General features: G+C 35.0%; 2 protein-coding genes across 2 annotated transcripts; both read right to left on the bottom strand.

Annotated features, from left to right (window-relative positions):
• Window positions 1–440: 440 nt before the first annotated feature.
• Window positions 441–4,319, bottom strand: LOC148306093 (uncharacterized). The gene is made up of 4 exons (XM_088265603.1): window positions 4,120–4,319; window positions 3,720–3,934; window positions 2,001–2,145; window positions 441–653 (listed from the first exon to the last, which is right to left on the bottom strand). Exons 2-4 carry the CDS (start codon window positions 3,929–3,931, stop codon window positions 522–524), a joined length of 489 nt encoding a protein of 162 aa, XP_088121729.1. The 5' UTR covers window positions 3,932–3,934; window positions 4,120–4,319; the 3' UTR covers window positions 441–521.
• Window positions 4,320–6,318: 1,999 nt separating this feature from the next.
• Window positions 6,319–17,674, bottom strand: LOC148306092 (uncharacterized). The gene is made up of 7 exons (XM_088265596.1): window positions 17,423–17,674; window positions 13,955–14,902; window positions 11,926–12,109; window positions 10,540–10,716; window positions 9,626–9,788; window positions 8,223–8,375; window positions 6,319–6,882 (listed from the first exon to the last, which is right to left on the bottom strand). Exons 2-7 carry the CDS (start codon window positions 14,894–14,896, stop codon window positions 6,798–6,800), a joined length of 1,704 nt encoding a protein of 567 aa, XP_088121722.1. The 5' UTR covers window positions 14,897–14,902; window positions 17,423–17,674; the 3' UTR covers window positions 6,319–6,797.
• Between the last annotated feature and the right edge of the window lie 227 nt (window positions 17,675–17,901).

Raw genomic sequence — 17,901 nt, 5'->3', positions numbered from 1 at the left:
TAATAATAAAAAACACCTCCGACATGAAGACTCTCCGATCCATAACCGGAAACACATTGCGAGACCGAGGAAGAAATACCGACATCCGGGGCGTGTGTAAAACGGAGGATATCGTGAGGTGCAGACAACAACGAAGGTAATATTGGAATGATCATGTAAACAGAATGTCAGATGACAGACTTCCATGTATCCAGGAATCCCTGCAGGACGCAGACCCCCAGGCAGACCTCCAAAAAGGTGGAAAGACAGCTGGGAGTCAACATCCCAAGAGCTACAAGAGGAGGCACAAACAGATCCTTAGGATCTAGAAATGAAGAATAAGAAGAAGAATAATAAAAACACTTTTCTCTCTCATCCTATCTCTACTTATTTCTATACGGTACACTGCAGTACACGGCAGACTTATAAAATATTTTTCTGAACACAATAAAACCAATCACTATCAATTTGTAAAAATATATATTTTAATAATTGTGTTTTAAACCAGTATGTAATATCTATTTTCAGAAATGTATTTATTATTAGTGAACAAGGAAAGGATATTTCCAAACTTCTACTTCTTCAATAATTGTTTTCAGTTTAGGATTCTTTATTACCTTCTTTCTACATTTTATACCAGTTTTAACGAGAGATTTACTCTTTCTTGAATATGTCTGAAAGATAAAAAAATCAGTCTTATTTTTATACCAAATAATACATAGAGTTCTACGACCAACCGTAAATTATGATTAGTAAAAGAGTACTAAGGTGCTTTAGTTAACACATTGTTCTACTCTCAATATTTCTCTCACAATAATGTAAGACTCATATAAAATAATTTAATATCAATTGAATCCAACTACCCTTTCTTATACATATTTTTTTTGTACATAAATGGCATACATTTATTTAAAAAACAATTGTAAACATGTTTTTTTTTTAAATGCAGTAACCCACTAAGCCACCTTGTGTGTCTTGTTCGTGGAGTTCTTTTTACATACATTTTTTATTGTTTTTATCCATTTTAACCTATTTCTTTTTATTTATTTAGAAATTTCACAGAACATTAACATAAATACATTTACAAGAATGAATAATAAATAAACAGGTAATTGTAACATTCCAATTACAAAATTTCACAAATCGCTCACTCCTTTCAAGAACGCCATAAATCAAAAATCGTCAATTTTCAGTTGTATATGTTTTCGGAATGCCCAGAAAATGTTCTATATCCCAGCAAAAGAGGCATATTTTTAACATATTATTTACCCAATATAGGGCAGAAAATGTTTTTTTTGCATTTTTAAGAAAAGGCGTTCTTAAATTATTTTTTTAAATGTACTAAATATTTTTCAAATGGAGAAAAAACCTATAGGTTTTCCTAAAAAGATCTTTTACATGGTAAAAAGTTCAATAAGTGGCTTGATAATTATTTTTAATACATTGAACATACATATAACAATATTTTTAAGCTTCAAAAACGTTCTCCTGAAAAATCAAGTTTTTTGATTTATCACGTTCTTGAAAGGAGTGAGCGAAATGTTAAATGAGTTAAAAGTAAACAGTAAGAATAAAATATAGCAAAAGTTAAGAAGATTAATGGGCAGACTTAATTTAGAGCTAAAGTAAGAATAAAAACATAAACAGTTAAGATGCAAGATGTACAAGTTGAGAAGAGCAATAAAGTAAAAATAAGTTTATAAGGCAACAGCTAATACACACACAAAAGATAAAAATATCTTTTCGCAGTTATTTAAATATGACAAACTGCGTAAAATCATTGGTTTAAAAGTTCATTCATTCAATAAGTGCTAGAAAAAATTTGGCTTCATTACAAAGCCTACACAGAAAAATGAAGAATTTTAAAAATTCCCCATATTTTGAATGTGTCCAAATCCTTGTTCACGAAGAAGAATATGGACATCCATACTCTTCATCATCTATGTTGAGATGTCAAAACAATTATAAAAATGCCTAGAAATAGTTTACCGAATGTCCTGAGAATAAGTTGATTTTGTTACCTTAGAAGCCGCAAACATTCTCAGTGGTTCAATATTAGAACACATAATTTGTTTCAGAAAACTGTAGAAGGTTCCATAAAACAAACAATATTTCGGTGCACAATTGATCAAATGATGAAGGACTTCCAAACTTATCAACACATTTCTGTAGAAGAAAATACCTGCTTTATTATTCCAAAAATGTACTCATAAATACATATTACATACTCATTTACTACAACAAGACTTATGACAAATGTTGCATTATTACTAGGCGGCCGTAATGAAAATTTGTCTACCATTCGGGGTGCCTGTGAAATCCTATTTTTGTCAGTACAGAAAGTTTAGTTAATACATAGTTATTTGATTTGTGTCGCCTACTTTCAAAATCAGCCAGATCCATGTAAGTCATTTTACAGAAAAGGCAAAATTCTCTGGGTAACATTTATGTTTAAAAGATTTCTCTATCTTTAGTAAAATATTACAAAATAGAGAATTTTCCCATTTTTTTAGAAAATTTTTCAGTATTTAAAAAAAACACGAGACACAAACCGATAATGATGTCATCTTAATTTTTGACCTATCCCCGCTCTCTGATTGGCCGATATGGGTCAGAAGGCAAGTTCCACGAATAAAGCAGAATTTGAAATACAACGCTGTTTTCAAGTATTTTTTAGCAGGGTTTTCAAGGATATAAATATTTTAAATAATAAAACCCACATCTGGCATTCCAATAGAGTATTTATTTTAAAATCGTATAAAATTGGATCTGGCAGATTTTGAAAGTAGGCTACACATTTATACTCGGTGTAAATCAAATGCCCTCTGTATAATGCCTGTATTCCTCCTCTTTCCTTATGGTTGTGAGATATGGCAACATACAGTAACCTAGAGCAGTCACATACTCAGCAACGAGAATAAGTGTCTGTAAAGAATTTTAGGCATGTGAAGTTTTTTTTTGTTGTTAGATGAGAGTTGCATTTACTATTTATCTTGCTTATTATGTAAAAGGTTTAAAGGATGATTTAGTGGATTTTTTATTCTTCTAGCTAAAAACATGTTTTATTTTAATCTGGGTTGGGAACAGGTATGATAAACTTGTGTGGGCCAGTCAGGAACTTCTCAGCATTTGCTCATTACTAGGAGAACACCACGTGAAACTCCTCAGGATAAGCCGAACTGTTGACTGTCATCAACAGGCCATCCGTTCCGTTAGAAGAGGGTTCGGTATTTTGTGCTAGCTTGGCTTATGGTACCAATGTCCTTCATTATTTTTATCATATATGATAACACCTCTCGTGAGAGTTCCTTATGAACTAACACGGATCCGATGTCGGATAGGTCTTAACCCAAGCTCCTGCAACGCGCCTCCAGCTGTTGTCTTTGAAAGCATGCGATGGTTTGACTTTATGAGGAATGACTCCATACGGCGTAGGACTTATGGTCACAACTGTCGTTGTGAAAAGAAGAGGCGATATAGTTAGCTAGGCCATGTACTCCGTATGCCTCCCGAGAGCCGCCATCAAGCTTGCCTCTTTTACAAGGTATCAGGTTCCTGCCACTCAGGACGTCCACTGCTGACAATTCGTATACAGTACTCGTCTGAACTTCGGGACACAACCTGTCTTGGTAGGATGCAAAGGACTTGAAAGACGACAGAGGAAGCAGTTTGTAGACTCCATATGCTTCAAATAGACAGCAAATATATAATAAAATATACAATTTATAATTACTACTAACGAGTATTGGCCATCAGAGTAATCTTTCTTTGAACGCCGCAATAGGTAGTTTCCGATTGAGTTGACGTCTTTCCATCTTGTGGTCATGGCGTGCAGCATGAGGGCTGTCAGCTCTGGTCTTCGTACTCCTGACTCCTCATTCTCCGTGGGAAACAGAGCCTCCACCAGCTGTCGGTAGCGAGGACGGAACGAGAGCATCGTATGGACGTCCATGATCTAACAATATACAATTAAAAGCATTTACTGAAAATCCCAAAATACATTTAAATTTGATTTTGACTATCATCCCCCCCCCTGGGAATCGAATCCAGGACATCCAGCACGGTAGCTAATCACGCTAACTATTACACCACGGAGGTAAACTAAATTATATACAAATTATATAAAAAATTTATAATTACCTGATCTAGTTTATAAGGCCTGGGACAATCTGATAACTATAAAAACGCAAAGCAAAACAACGATGACTTTCTCAACATCCCTGACATCCATTACAATTTAAATAATCAATTACAGGAATTTTGGAAATAATCTAACTGGGCAATTTCAATCACATTGACATATTTAGCTCTGACAAAATAAATACATTTTTAAACACACATCCAAATTTGAATGGAAAATAGGTAGGTGCCTAGTATTTTTTTGCAGTAATCTAAATTTGAAAGGAAAGTAGGTACCTTTAAGCCGCTTGTGCACTACATGGAATTTTACCATCCGGCAGTCCGGTTTTAAAAAATAAAAGCGACTACGACAGTTTAGCGTGATCGAATTTACGCGGAATGTGTTCACTCACTGATCAAGAGCACTGATCCGAAGAAAGAAAGACAAAAGCACAAGCGAATCCAAGCCAATCATCGTTTTATCATGCTAACTGAAGTGCTGGACGGTAAAATTCCGTGTAGTGCACAAATGCCCTTAGACTTGATATTGTGTTATGCAGTAGCTACAATAATTTAAATTTGAATGGAAAGTAGGTACTCTTCAAATTTTCTTTTACTGTATCTACAATAATTTAAATTTTAATGGAAAGTAGGTACTGTATAAATTTTCCATTTCAGTAGCTATAATAATCTTAATTTGAATGGAAAGTAGGTACCCCCTATATCAGAGTTATAGCTAATTATTTTAAAAAAATTGATAGGTCCAAAACCATATTTTAAGTTGCAAATCTCGCATTTGAAACCCGACGTTTTTTAGATTTCATAATATATGGTAAGTTAAATTTTTATAGTTACTAATAATATGTTTTATTTATTGTATTTATTGCACCAGATATTAGAAATATTGAAAATACAAAAGAAAACATTTGTGATTTGCTTAGTGGCATTACTGTGGATATATAGATAATGCAATAACTGCATGTTGTAGATGGCTGACTTACTTGTGGACTTTTACTTCTGATGACTTTGGCATTTCGAAGCTATCAGTTGTATTTTTGAAGTTATCATTTGTATTTTTGAAGTTGATAATGACAAAAATAGTCAATGAATATTTGTATCTTACCAAATACAAAGAAAAGTTAAAGTTATCTACTCTACGTATTTAATGCTTTATCTTTTCAGTGTACTTCCAACCCTGACTAATTGAAAGTAATTATTTATTTATTTTTATAATAATGTTACGGCGCAATAATTCTAGCAACATGAACTATGACCCCAAGCGCCGCTAGGGGCAGGGCGGGGTGTACGCGGGGAATGTTTAGGTTATCCCTTATGAGATTGTGGCGGGGTAGACTGCACACACTTGTCATTGTACTGTCGTGGCGACCTGTTGAATAAACCGATTGCATCCTAATTACGAGTTATTATTACCTATACCCGAGCCCTGTAATAATATCAAATATATAATATTCCCGATGAGTAATTTCTATTTCTCATTTTGGGACATGGGATATGGTTTACAGGACTGGAAAACAAATAATAAAGTTACAAAGATTTTTTTTTAAATAACCAAAACTAATACATGGCAAAATATAAAAACAATAAACAGATATAATAAATAGGCATAAGAAGCATATATAAAATTAAAAAATGAGAAAAACACAAGGTAAGAAGCATATTTAAAACGAACAAATGAGAAAATATAACAAATGAGAAAATATAAGAAACAAAAGGTAAAAACAAAATAAAAATGACTAATCACTACACATATATCTTTCCATAAAGTATCTTTTCAGATCATTTATTTTGGATCACCGAATGGGTTCTATTTTATATATGTCAGGCAGCTGGTTAATTTGGGTATAGGCAATATATTTTAAGGACCTTACTCCAAATATAGTAGTGTTTATCAGCTCCACATGTATTTTGTTATGTCCTCGTGTATTATGATTATGAATTTCTCTGTTAAAAATCGGTATAGAGTTGCTGTGAGTCATTTTAAACATTATTTGAAGCATTTTATTTGTAATCTCATAAGTTAGAATGTCAAAAGGTATTATGTCAGTGCTCAAATAAATGTCTTTTACATGAGTGGTGTACGGTAGACGAAATAAATATTTCTAATAGCTCTATTTTATATAACTTGTATTTCGGAAATTCTCTTCTTTTAACTACTATTTAAAATTTTAAACAAAGCAATTAAAAAAATGAAACAAACAGTTTTACTTTGTAAATTATGTTTATTGTTAAAATATCGAGGTAGGTCACTGTGATATATCGCTCACTCCTTTCAAGAACGTCATAAATCAAAAATCGTCAATTTTCAGTTGTGCGTGTTTTCAAAATGCATAGAAAATTTACTATATCCCAGAAAAAGCGGCATTTTTAAAACTTAATATTTACCCGTTACATTGCAGAAAGTGTTGTTTTTGCATTTTGTTGAAAAGGTATTGTTTAATTATTTTTTTAAATATACTAAATATTTTTCAAATGGAGATAAAATCTTCAGGTTTCACCTTAAAAGATCTGTTGCAAAGTAAAAAGTTCGATAAGTAACTTGATATTTATTTTTAATACATTGTATTATATTTTTAAACTTTAAAAACGTTCTCCTGAAAAATCTAGTTTTTTGATTTATGACGTTCTTGAAAGGAGTGAGCAATATGTGGGTTATCTTATTTTATTCTTACATAAAGCCTTCAGAATGTTGGATTGTCAAACCATTGCCAAATTTTGGGTTGTGTATCATCTACCTCATATTCTTCACACTTCTGTCCGGTGATCCTGTAAAAAACAGCTGTTTTATATCAGGGAATACTTTTTGTATTACCAAATTAATTAATATAAAACGTGATTCTTATGGAAATCTGTAAAGAAAAAAGGGTGATATAAAGGATGAAACTCTAGCTGTAGATTCTAGAGTCTAAATATCTGAATAAAATAGATCTGATGTACGTCCAAAGATGCAAAAGGCAGTGCATCTCATTGACACAGTGTCAAACATCCAAATACAAGGGTATTTGCTAAATTAAACTCTACCAATCCAATCAAAGGTGGCTCCAGTAAACATGCATGTAAAGTGTCATGAGATTAATGATATATGTAGGAGTTCCAAAAATTAGAGTAGTGTGGTTGTTCATCATGGGTAGAATGGTGAATGTTGAAAGTGTGTAAAGTTATCATTTAACCAGCCTATGACAAACATGTCGGAAACCCTGTAAATACCCAGACTTCCATATTCTTCTTCATCTATGTTGTGATATCAAAAATAAATCCTAAGTGGACAAAACCAAGATTTATAAACAAGTGTTTGGGCACGCTCAAAATGTTATGAAGAAGTAGCCTGTTTTGAGAATTGGCCCACATGTTACATTTCGCTCACTCCTTTCAACAACGTCATAAATCAAAAATTGACAACTTTCAGTTGTGCATGTTTTTGGAATGTCCAGAAAATGTACTATATCCCAGCAACAGCAGCATATTTTTAACTTAATATTTACCCGCTACAGGGCAGAAAGTGTTGTTTTTGCATTTTGAAGAAAAGGTATTGTTCAATTATTTTTTTAAATACACTAAATATTTTTCAAGTGGAGAAAAAACATTCAGGTTTTACCTAAAAAGATCTGTTGCACATTAAAAAGTTAAATAAGTGGCTTGATATTTATTTTCAATACATGCTTGAGTCTGGCCAATATCTGTACACGACGGATTCTCCAGTTCTTTGGACACATTGCGCGTGGCAACGAGGATAGCCTGGACTGACTAGTTGTGATCGGTAGCCTGGAGGGAAAGAGAGGGAGAGGAAGATCCCCACACGATGGACCAATCAAATTAAGGCAGCAGCAGGCACCTCAGTGGTTAGAGCGCTACGTGCAGCCCAGTCAAGGGATAACGGGGGAAGAGTCATTGCTTCTGCAAGGGTCACAACCCTCATCAATGCGGAATAAGACGGTGAAGACGACATTTCATTATATTTTTAAACTTGAAAAACGATCTCCTGAAAAATCAAGTTTTTTGATATATGACGTTGTTGAAAGGAGTGAGCGATGTTACGTATGTATGTTGAATCTAATTTTTCCCGTGCACATTGTTCGACACAATGCCATATATTGTTAGTTAGTTACCTGGTCCGCCTGACGCATTTGACGATGGGGTGTTCTCGTTTGAAGCACTGTGGGCCTAGGATAGAGAAAAATGTCGCTCCGATCTGCGAGGAAACTAGGGTGTTGGTTCTCTTCAGGCAGCGGTAGAATGCGCTGTCACATGAACAATGGGACCTGAAGTAATCAAATAATTAGGAGAAACATTTTAATTAGAGGCACTTTAAGCTGGCACTAGAAAACACAGGTACTAGAAAACCTAATAGAGGCGTTTGAAATGGGTCTCTATCGCAAGATCCTGCAAGTTTCATGGCGTGATTGGGTCACCAATCTAGAGGTCCCCCGACGGATGAATACCAATAAGGAACTCCTACCAACCTCAAGCAGAGAAAGCTGATGTACTTTGGACACGTCATGAGAAATGAAAAATATCGTCTTCTCCACCTAATCATACAAGGAAAGATTAAGGGGCGAAGAACTCAAGGACGCCGAAGGACATCATGGCTGAAAAACCTACGTCAATGGTTTGGCAGAAGCACCAAATCTCTGTTCCGAGCTGCAGCATCTAAAGTGAAGATAGCCATGATGATCGCCGATCTTCGTTAGAAGTGGCACAGAAAGAAGAAGAAGTAAGCTGAGATATTTTATAGCCCGCAACATTATTTTATTTGAACCTAGGTAACATTTAACATAATTGAATTTTTTGCTTGAAATACTGTTTTGCTATTGAATTTTTTTCTTTGAAATAAACATTTTCTCCTTCTTCATGAGCCCTCCACTACTGCATATTGGCCTCTTCCCCTTCTTTCCATTTCCTCCAGTCGGTTGCTGCTTGCAGCCAGTTTCTACCCCCAACAGCGACTTTGTCGTCGGACCATCTCTTTCGTCGTCTTCCCACACCTCTTTTGTTCTCCCAAAGTCTTCAACATAAAATTTTTAGGGTCCATCTTGTGGGGTCCTGTCTTGCAATAAGTCCTACCGAATGCCATTTGAGTCTTGCCACGTGATCCATAATATCCTGTATTTTGGTTCTGTTCCTGGTATCTTCATTTTTTATTTTATCTATCAGGCTTACAAATATATGGTTTTGAAAAGAAAAGAGTTAGTGAAAGGCAAGGGGTTGACAAATAACGATAAAAAATATTTTTTAAATACATATATTTTTTTAATGGACATCACGTCGCGTGCTGAATTGAAGAATACAAGTAGTAAATGGTCATCAGGAATACATCTCAAGGCTTTGGTCTATTTAAATACTTAAAATTGCTGATAAGGAGAGTGTTACTTAAAATTGCATTTCTTTTTATGATTGTAGGTATGAGTAAATGTGAGGATGCATAATCATTTAGCAATCACATATGACTGGTAGATTCCTAAAATTCTGCATCATATTTTTTGGTTCATGTACTGCAATAAAGCTATCCTACCTGGTGAAGAGTCCAGTGTTAGTCAGTCCATAGTCAGATTCTCCAGCCAGGATGTAAAGCCGACAAGAGTCATGTCTCCGGCAGCAGTTGTCTGTCATATAGAACAGTCCCACTTCGGCTGAATCGGAGTGTTCCAAGTGGCCGTCCCCACACCAGAGCGTTCCTAGACATGTCGTTCGATATTTTATTAGACAATTGTATGGAACTTCATTATTTTAACATTTTGCAACAAGTAGTACAGAAGAGTAAGACTGCAATCTGGGTAGACAACTGTGACCTTAATTGTTGTTCTAACAAAGCGCCAATGCCATATTGACCTGGTTAGATGACTGCGACCTTCATTTTTGTTCTAACACGGTGTCATCTGATACCATAATAGTGTCATTCTGCAACCTGGGTAGATGACTGTGACCTTAATTCTAACAAAGCATCATACTGTTGGTGTAAATATGCCGTATTGCTCTGGATAGATAGCTGCGAACTTCATTTTTGTTCTAACATGGTGTCATCCTGCAACCTGGGCAAACAACTGTGACCTTAATTGTTGTTCTAAGAAAGCATCTTACTGGTGTCATTAAAGCATCATACTGGCCTAGCTAGATGGGTGCGACCTTCATTTTTGGTCTAACATGGTATCATGCTGGCAGCATTCTGGTCACAATCATCTGACCTGGATAGATGATTGTGACCTCAATTGTTGTTCTAACATAGCGTCACACTGGTGGCATTACACTGATTACACCATCTTAATGACCTAGCTAGATGCATATGACCTTTTTTGACCCAGCATGGTATCATGCTGGTAGAATCATCGTGTCATACTGACCTGGATACATGATTGTGACCTCAATTGTTGTTGTAACCTAAGTTATGACACTATTGTCATACTGGCGGCATTACAGCGTCATACTGACCTGGGTAGATGGCTGTGACCTTGATCTTGAAAGCGTCGCTCATGGTCTCAGCGACCCCCGACAGCATTCCATTGAGGAAACCTCTGTCGGAGTCCAGAGACCCATTGTCCCTGGTTCCCTGCATCCAATTAGTCAATGGGTCTGCTATACCCTTGAGAATACTTCGGCCAAAAATACCTGGAATAATAATTTTAAAAGGATATGTTTGTAATGGATGGCTTATGATTTGAGATTGAACTTTAAAAATTGTACTAATTTAATAAATAAAGAGAGTAAACCCAAGTAGGAATAGGCTATAAAACTTATAGTTGGAGCAAGTAGGGTCAAGAGCGGTGTTGCATAAGCCGTAGATAGATTTCAAAGTCACTAAAACGTTAGGTAATTAAAAACTACTAAAATTAAAATGTAACTTTGTTTAAAAATCACTATAAATATTTTATATTTTTGTCTGCCTCCGTAGTGTAATGGTCAGCACACTCACTACCGTTCTGGAGGTCCGGGGTTCGATTCCCAAGGGGGATAAAATAAACATTAGTGATTTTTTCAATGTAATATTTATTCAAAAATTACCATGGACTGGTACCTGAAGCGGAGGGCTGATCACCTTTCCTTCATGTATAAACGATCAAGATAACACTGCGTTTATATGACACAGTGCCCTATGCACCATTTGGGTGCGGATAAGGGTTTTTATTTATTATTATAAATATTTTATTACAACTTAATTATAATGTCTAACGGTTAGCTTGGAAACCGGTAGACATTATAATTAAGTTATAATAAAATATTTATAGTGATTTTTAAACAAAGTTACATTTCAATTATAAAATGGAAAATCACAAAGTTAGTGCTTCAAATATAAATTATAAAAAAATTCTACATAGTAATATGGGTGCAACCAAAAATTCAACATACAAGTATATTTTTTTTATGAAATGGGTCAAAGAATGGACTTATAATACATCCTCAACTCAGAACCACAAAATACAAGAGGAGAGACATGTCTAAAAGTAGATTGTGTATGTGGCACGTATGTCTGAGGATAGATGGACGACAAAGGTGCTTGACTGGAGGTCTAGAAGCGTGGGTAGGCCCCAGACAAGATGTTCCGATGACATTAGGAAAGTGGCGGGCCTGCACTGGAAGAGAGAGAACTGTGGTCCAAGAGGGAAGCCTTTGTTCAATACTGGACACAAGAAGAACGCTAAAGTAGTAAGTAAGTTGGTATTTTGTATATTAAAAGCATTGTTAACATTGTGGTATGGTAATATAACACTCTCCTTATCATACATCGTAAAATGTATTGTATCATTCATTATAAAAGTGGTACATATTACACAAAAGTGAACGATGAATGATAAGGAGAGTGTTAAGTAAGTAGGTTACCTAATCCTCCGTTTTCTTCCTTACTCCTCAGGCGGAGGGTCTCTAGGGCTGTGTTCTGGTCCTGCACCCTCCTGAAGATGTCCCTCAGGCCCTGCGGGACGATCCTCTCCACCAGGGACTCCAGGACCCCCTCGGCTAGCCTCTGAAACACCCCCAGAGCCCCCGTATCGGCTCCCAACTCCGGCTGGAGGAAGGATAACGAAGTAATAATCAAATGAACAGACTAATAATATATTTAAAACATTTTGAGTGTGTTCAAATACTTGTTCACAAATCTGGATTATCTCCAATTATAGGAGTTATTTTTCATATTATTTTTTGACATCTCATCAAAGATGAAGAAGAATATGGAAGTCAGGGCTAAATATATGAAAATAATATTTTCTGGCGTTTCTTATGCGTGTGATTATAATCTAGGATTCGGACCTCACATACTAATAAAAGATTTTCTGCTCAATAAAAAGCTTATTTTCATCTCACCAATAGATGTACCAAGTTCTAGTGATACAAGAACAATGTTTCAAAATTGGTTCATATATATAGAACTTCCAAGAATTTGAGTAGTGTGGTTGTCAATAATGGGTAGAATTAGTGAATGTTACACGTGTGTAAAGTGATCACTTAAACCAGCCTATGACGGTCGTCAGCCCCGTAAATGCCCAGACTTCCATATTCTTCTTCATCTTTGATGGAATGTCAAAAAATAATAATGAGTTAACTATATAAAAAAAAAAAACAAACAAAAAATTTATCAAGGGGGAATTTCCGGTTGTTTGCGAGCACATCCAATTCAGTAAGAGGCCGCACGTGTGGACCGCGCACGATTTTTTTTGGCATACAAATTGGATTATTTTTGTGTTTTAGTATATGTATTAAAAAAAATATTTATATAAATTTTTTTAACTTCTTACATTTCAAAAACTATTTTCTTTTCAAAACCGTATATTTATTTTAGAGAAAAACATTTTTTTCAAAATAAAAACGGTGTTTTTAAGCGAAAAATTCAATTACATCAATGTTACATGAATATTTATTCAATATATATTTTTAAAAAAGACAAAATTCTAATATATATACTTTTTTTAAAAAGCGCCCGAAAACACGTCCAGCTCCAAGCGCAGCCGTTCGCGTCATGAATTTAAACGTTAGCGATCTCGACCTTAAATAAACTTTATTTCGAAATACAACAAAATAATTAAAAATTAATATCCACAACTGAACTTTTCCCCAATTAAATCGCAGTAAAGCGCCCTTGAGGTATTATTTTACGGAAATGGCGCCGCGTAAATTATCTAAATTTATTATTCTTATGACTCGACTCGACTTTAATATTTTGAGTGCGTCTAAATCTTTTTTCATAAATTTATTTAAATATATAAACAGTATTTATATTATTTTTTGACATCTCATCAAAGATGATTCATCTCAAGAAGAATATGTAAGTCTGGGCATTTACGGGGCTGACGACCGTCATAGGCTGGTTTAAGTGATCACTTTACACATGTGTAACATTTACCAATTCTATCCATTATTGACAACCACACTACTCGAAGTTCTATGCATATGAACCAATTCTGAAACATTGTTCTTGAATCACTAGAACTTCACTAGAGACATCTATTGGTGAGATGAGAAGAAGCTTTTTATTGAGCAGAAACTCTTTTATTAGTATGTGAGGTCAGAATCCTGGATTATAATCACACACATGAGAAACGCCAGAAAATATTATTTTCATTTTTATTATTTTAGCTTATAATTTGACCAGTTAATTTATTTACAACATTTTGAGTGTGTCCACAATACTTGTTCACAAATCTGGATTATCTCCAATTATAGGAGTTATTTTTTTGACAGCCTATGACGTCGTCAGCCCCGTAAATGCCCAGACTTCTATATTCTTCTTCATCTTTGATGAGATCAAATCAATCAAAACTTATATGAATTTATTTTTAAATTCTAACTTATATAACGTCCAATTTGGTTTGTAAAACGTTCAATTAGAAATGGAAGACCTGTATAGCTTACAAACCAAAGTATTTGTCTTCGTGGTACGATCGTACTCATCCCTGTCTCTGGAGACGCTCGTGTCATATTCTTCAGTCTCGTCCTCTGGCGGAACTTCACCACTTTTAACAACCTTCTTCCTACTTAAACTAGTCTTATTTGCACTATTGTCTTTCACACCACTTTTGGTTTTGTTGTTTTTTCTACGCGAACCGCTTTGCGGAACTACACCACTGTCAAAATGAGCCTTAACACCGTTATTTTGTAGATCAATGTCACCTTTTTCATCACTATTGATATTGTTTATTTTACGGTTATCAAAACTATCCTTGACACTCGAATTTACCGGACATTTCTCAAATTCCGAGCTGGCGTTTCCATCGCACGGTATTTCTAAAGGATTCATTTTAATTTCGCTTAGAATCCCCGTCCGATTGTGTTTTTTCAATGGCAACATTGCAATATTTATCGGGCTGAATGCAATTCTGTAATTATCTCCGATGTTCTCGCTTGCGTTGTATTTGAATCTGTCCTTGTTTTGATTAGGAATGCTTTCATTGTCTTCGGCGCCTTTTCCTGCGATTTCTGTCGCAATAGCGCTGGCGGGAAATGAATTTAGGTTAGGTTTGTTGATTTTATTGTTGCTGACTAATTTCTCACTTCCAGTTTCGACTTCGTTCAGTACGTCGGCGCGTGTTTTATAATCGATTGCCGTGTTATTAAAGTCGCTAATTTGTTTTTGCTGATGATTAGCAAATGCGTGTGGCTTGAGGACATCCTGCATTGAGTATTCTCCGGGTTTTGTATGGTTTTGAAGGGCTATCACGGAGGCCGCTGCGTCGGTTGACAAGTCGGCCAAGATTGTCAACAGTCCGATGGCCGAGGCGAGAGACCTCCATTCAAAAGTTAGGTGATGGCAGAACTCAAACCACTTTTTTCTGGGGGATCTTTTCCGAGTCATGTTCATTTTCGCCTGAAAAAAAAAACAAATTTTAAAGTAAAAATATCACAATATTTTGAGTGTGTCCAAATCTTTCTTCACAGATCTGTATTTTGTCCACTTAGGAGTTATATTGTACATATTTATATTGATATCTCAACATAAATTGAGAAGAATATGGAAGTCTGGGTAATCACAAGGCTTACGACTTGTCATAGGCTGGTTTAAATTCTTTATTTTAAATTCTGCAAATTATGCATTTATACAATAATAATAATAATAAAACCCTTATCCGCACCCCAATGGTGCATAGGGCACTGCGTCATATAAACGCAGTGTTATCTTGATCGTTTACACATGAAGGAAAGGTGATCAGCCCTCCGCTTCAGGTACCAGTCCAGGGTAATATTGAATAAATATGACAGTGAAAAAATCACTTATATTTATTTTACCCCCCTTGGGAATCGAACCCGGGTCCTCCAGAACGGTAGCCGAGCGTGCTGACCATTACACTACGGAGGCGGACAAAATTTATACAAACATGGCATAAAATCAAATACAAAAAATACGAATAAAATATAAATACATAAAAAGATCCCACAAAGGCATGGCCTGTGTGTGGGTAAACAATATAATTTAGGTCATAGCATAGGACACTGGCAAGAATACAATAGGTATTATAAAGTAGAACTAGAATAATAGCGTTAATATAAAATACAAAAAATACAAAATACTTGACTATGAGAAAACAAAAATAAAATATTTTTTTTAAAAAATAAAATTAAAAACATAAATAAGATGAAAAAGCATGCAAGTTAGCAAGCATGTACTACATGAGTGATACGTCTACAAGAAAACGGAGCTTAAATCTGTCTCTTCAATAAACGGTCAAAATTTTTTTTTAATCTACACAAACTTAAAACATATAATCCAAAGCTATCTTCACGAATCTGGGTTTTGTCCACTCAGGAGTTATATTGGATTTATATTGATATCTCAACATAGATTAAGAAGAATATGGAAGTCTGGGTAATTACAAGGCTTACGACCTGTCATAGACTGGTTTAAATAATCAAAATCTTTCTTCGCGAATCTGGATTTTGTCCACTTATGAGTTATATTGGATTTATATTGATATCTCAACATAGATTAAGAAGAATATGGAAGTCTGGGTAATTACAAGGATTACGACCTGTCATAGACTGGTTTAAATAATCAAAATCTTTCTTCGCGAATCTGGATTTTGTCCACTTATGAGTTATATTGTATTTATATTGATATCTCAACATAGATTAAGAAGAATATGGAAGTCTGGGTAATTACAAGGCTTACGACCTGTCATAGACTGGTTTAAATAATCAAAATCTTTCTTCGCGAATCTGGGTTTTGTCCACTTATGACTTATATTGTATTTATATTGATATATCAAACTAAATTAAGAAGAATTGGAATTCTGGGTATATACTGGGCTTACGACCTGTCACAGTGGCTTGTCATAGACCTGGTTGAAGTGGTCACTTTATACACGTAAAATGGTCAATTATAGTATACACATAGTGTCGTGACGTTCTTTTCTCTCTGCCTACCCCTGCGGAGAAGCGACGTGATGGTTAGTTAGTAAGTTCATATTTATTTAACATCACTCTGGACTGTTGTGCATGTCTCATCACCTTGCCTTTACGTTATTAACGATAAAGAAAACTCGAGAAGTACCCTACGCACCATAAAATATGGATAAGGTTTAAAAGAAAATGTTTACTAGTGTTTTTTTTATTGACATATCGGTTTATATCGCAAAAAATGGATTTTTTCTGTATCTGTATTATTTAAAAACGCTCAAAAGATAATAAAGTATACTGAGCTATTGATATATCACGATAATAAATATAATAACATCACTTTCAAATTTTACATTTGAAGAGATCAATTTTTATTCAAATACTTCTCCCCTCCTTCTGTGTAGGTACACCCACCTACCTATTATGCCCTACGCACCATAAAATGTAGATAAAGCTTAGAAGAAAATATTTACTTGTGTTTCTTTTATTGAAATATCGGTTTATATTGCAATTTTTTTTTCTTTATCTGTATTTTATTTATTTTTCGGCCTACTGACCTGGATGAGTGAGCGACCTACACTGGGTTCATTTAAAGGGTTAACTGGATCACTAAGCTTCAGCTACTCAGTCGGTGCCTTATCAACACATTCACTGCTGATGAGACACCTGACATATCGCTCACTCCCTGCAACAACGTCATATATCAAAAAACTTGATTTTTCAGGATATCGTTTTTAAAGTTGAAAAATATAATAAAATGTGTTCCCAGGAGGGTCAAAATAAATATGGCCGATTTTCACTCTCATATTTATTTAATATCACCCTGGACTGGTACAAGAAGCGCAGGGCTGATCACCTTGCCTTCATGCAATTAACGATCAAGATAACACTGCGTCGCTACGATGCAGTGCCCTATGCATCATTGGATGCGGATAAGGGTTAGAAGAAGAAGAATTATTTAAAAACGCTCAAAAGACAATAATAATATACTGACCTACTGAAATATCACGATAATAAATAAAGTAAAATCACTGTTATATTGCACTATTAAAGGGATAACTTTTTATTTAAAAAAAAAACTTTCTCCCCTCCCACTGTGTAGGTACCTGCCTACTAACACGCGCACTAACTAGCACCCCGCGAATAATATTTGAAAAAAAGAATACGTTAGCGCGGGAAAAGGAGCGTTTTGGCGCGCTCCATAGACAAGTGACCGCGCGTTGGGACGATCTTCGCTTTTTTGAAACAGAATGCATATTTTACCGCCATAATATAACCTGATTTGGCGGTCGCCTTGTGTCGCTTGTGGGCAACACAGGTCCGCACTTTTGTTTGTGTGTGTTTTATTTTTATTTTTATGGTATTTTCACTTGAACGGAATATCGGGTTTAATAAAGTCTAATTATCTGTTGTAGGGAGGGTTTTGCAAAGGCCATGGTAAGAATTTCGTCATTTAGATGTGAAGGCTCAGTA

Source organism: Brachycentrus maculatus, unplaced genomic scaffold (assembly GCF_059751285.1).
Source record: "Brachycentrus maculatus isolate JH-2025_06_01 unplaced genomic scaffold, ASM5975128v1 h1tg000253l, whole genome shotgun sequence".
Lineage (NCBI taxonomy): Eukaryota > Metazoa > Arthropoda > Insecta > Trichoptera > Brachycentridae > Brachycentrus > Brachycentrus maculatus.
This window is presented reverse-complemented; position numbering and strand designations above follow the sequence as displayed.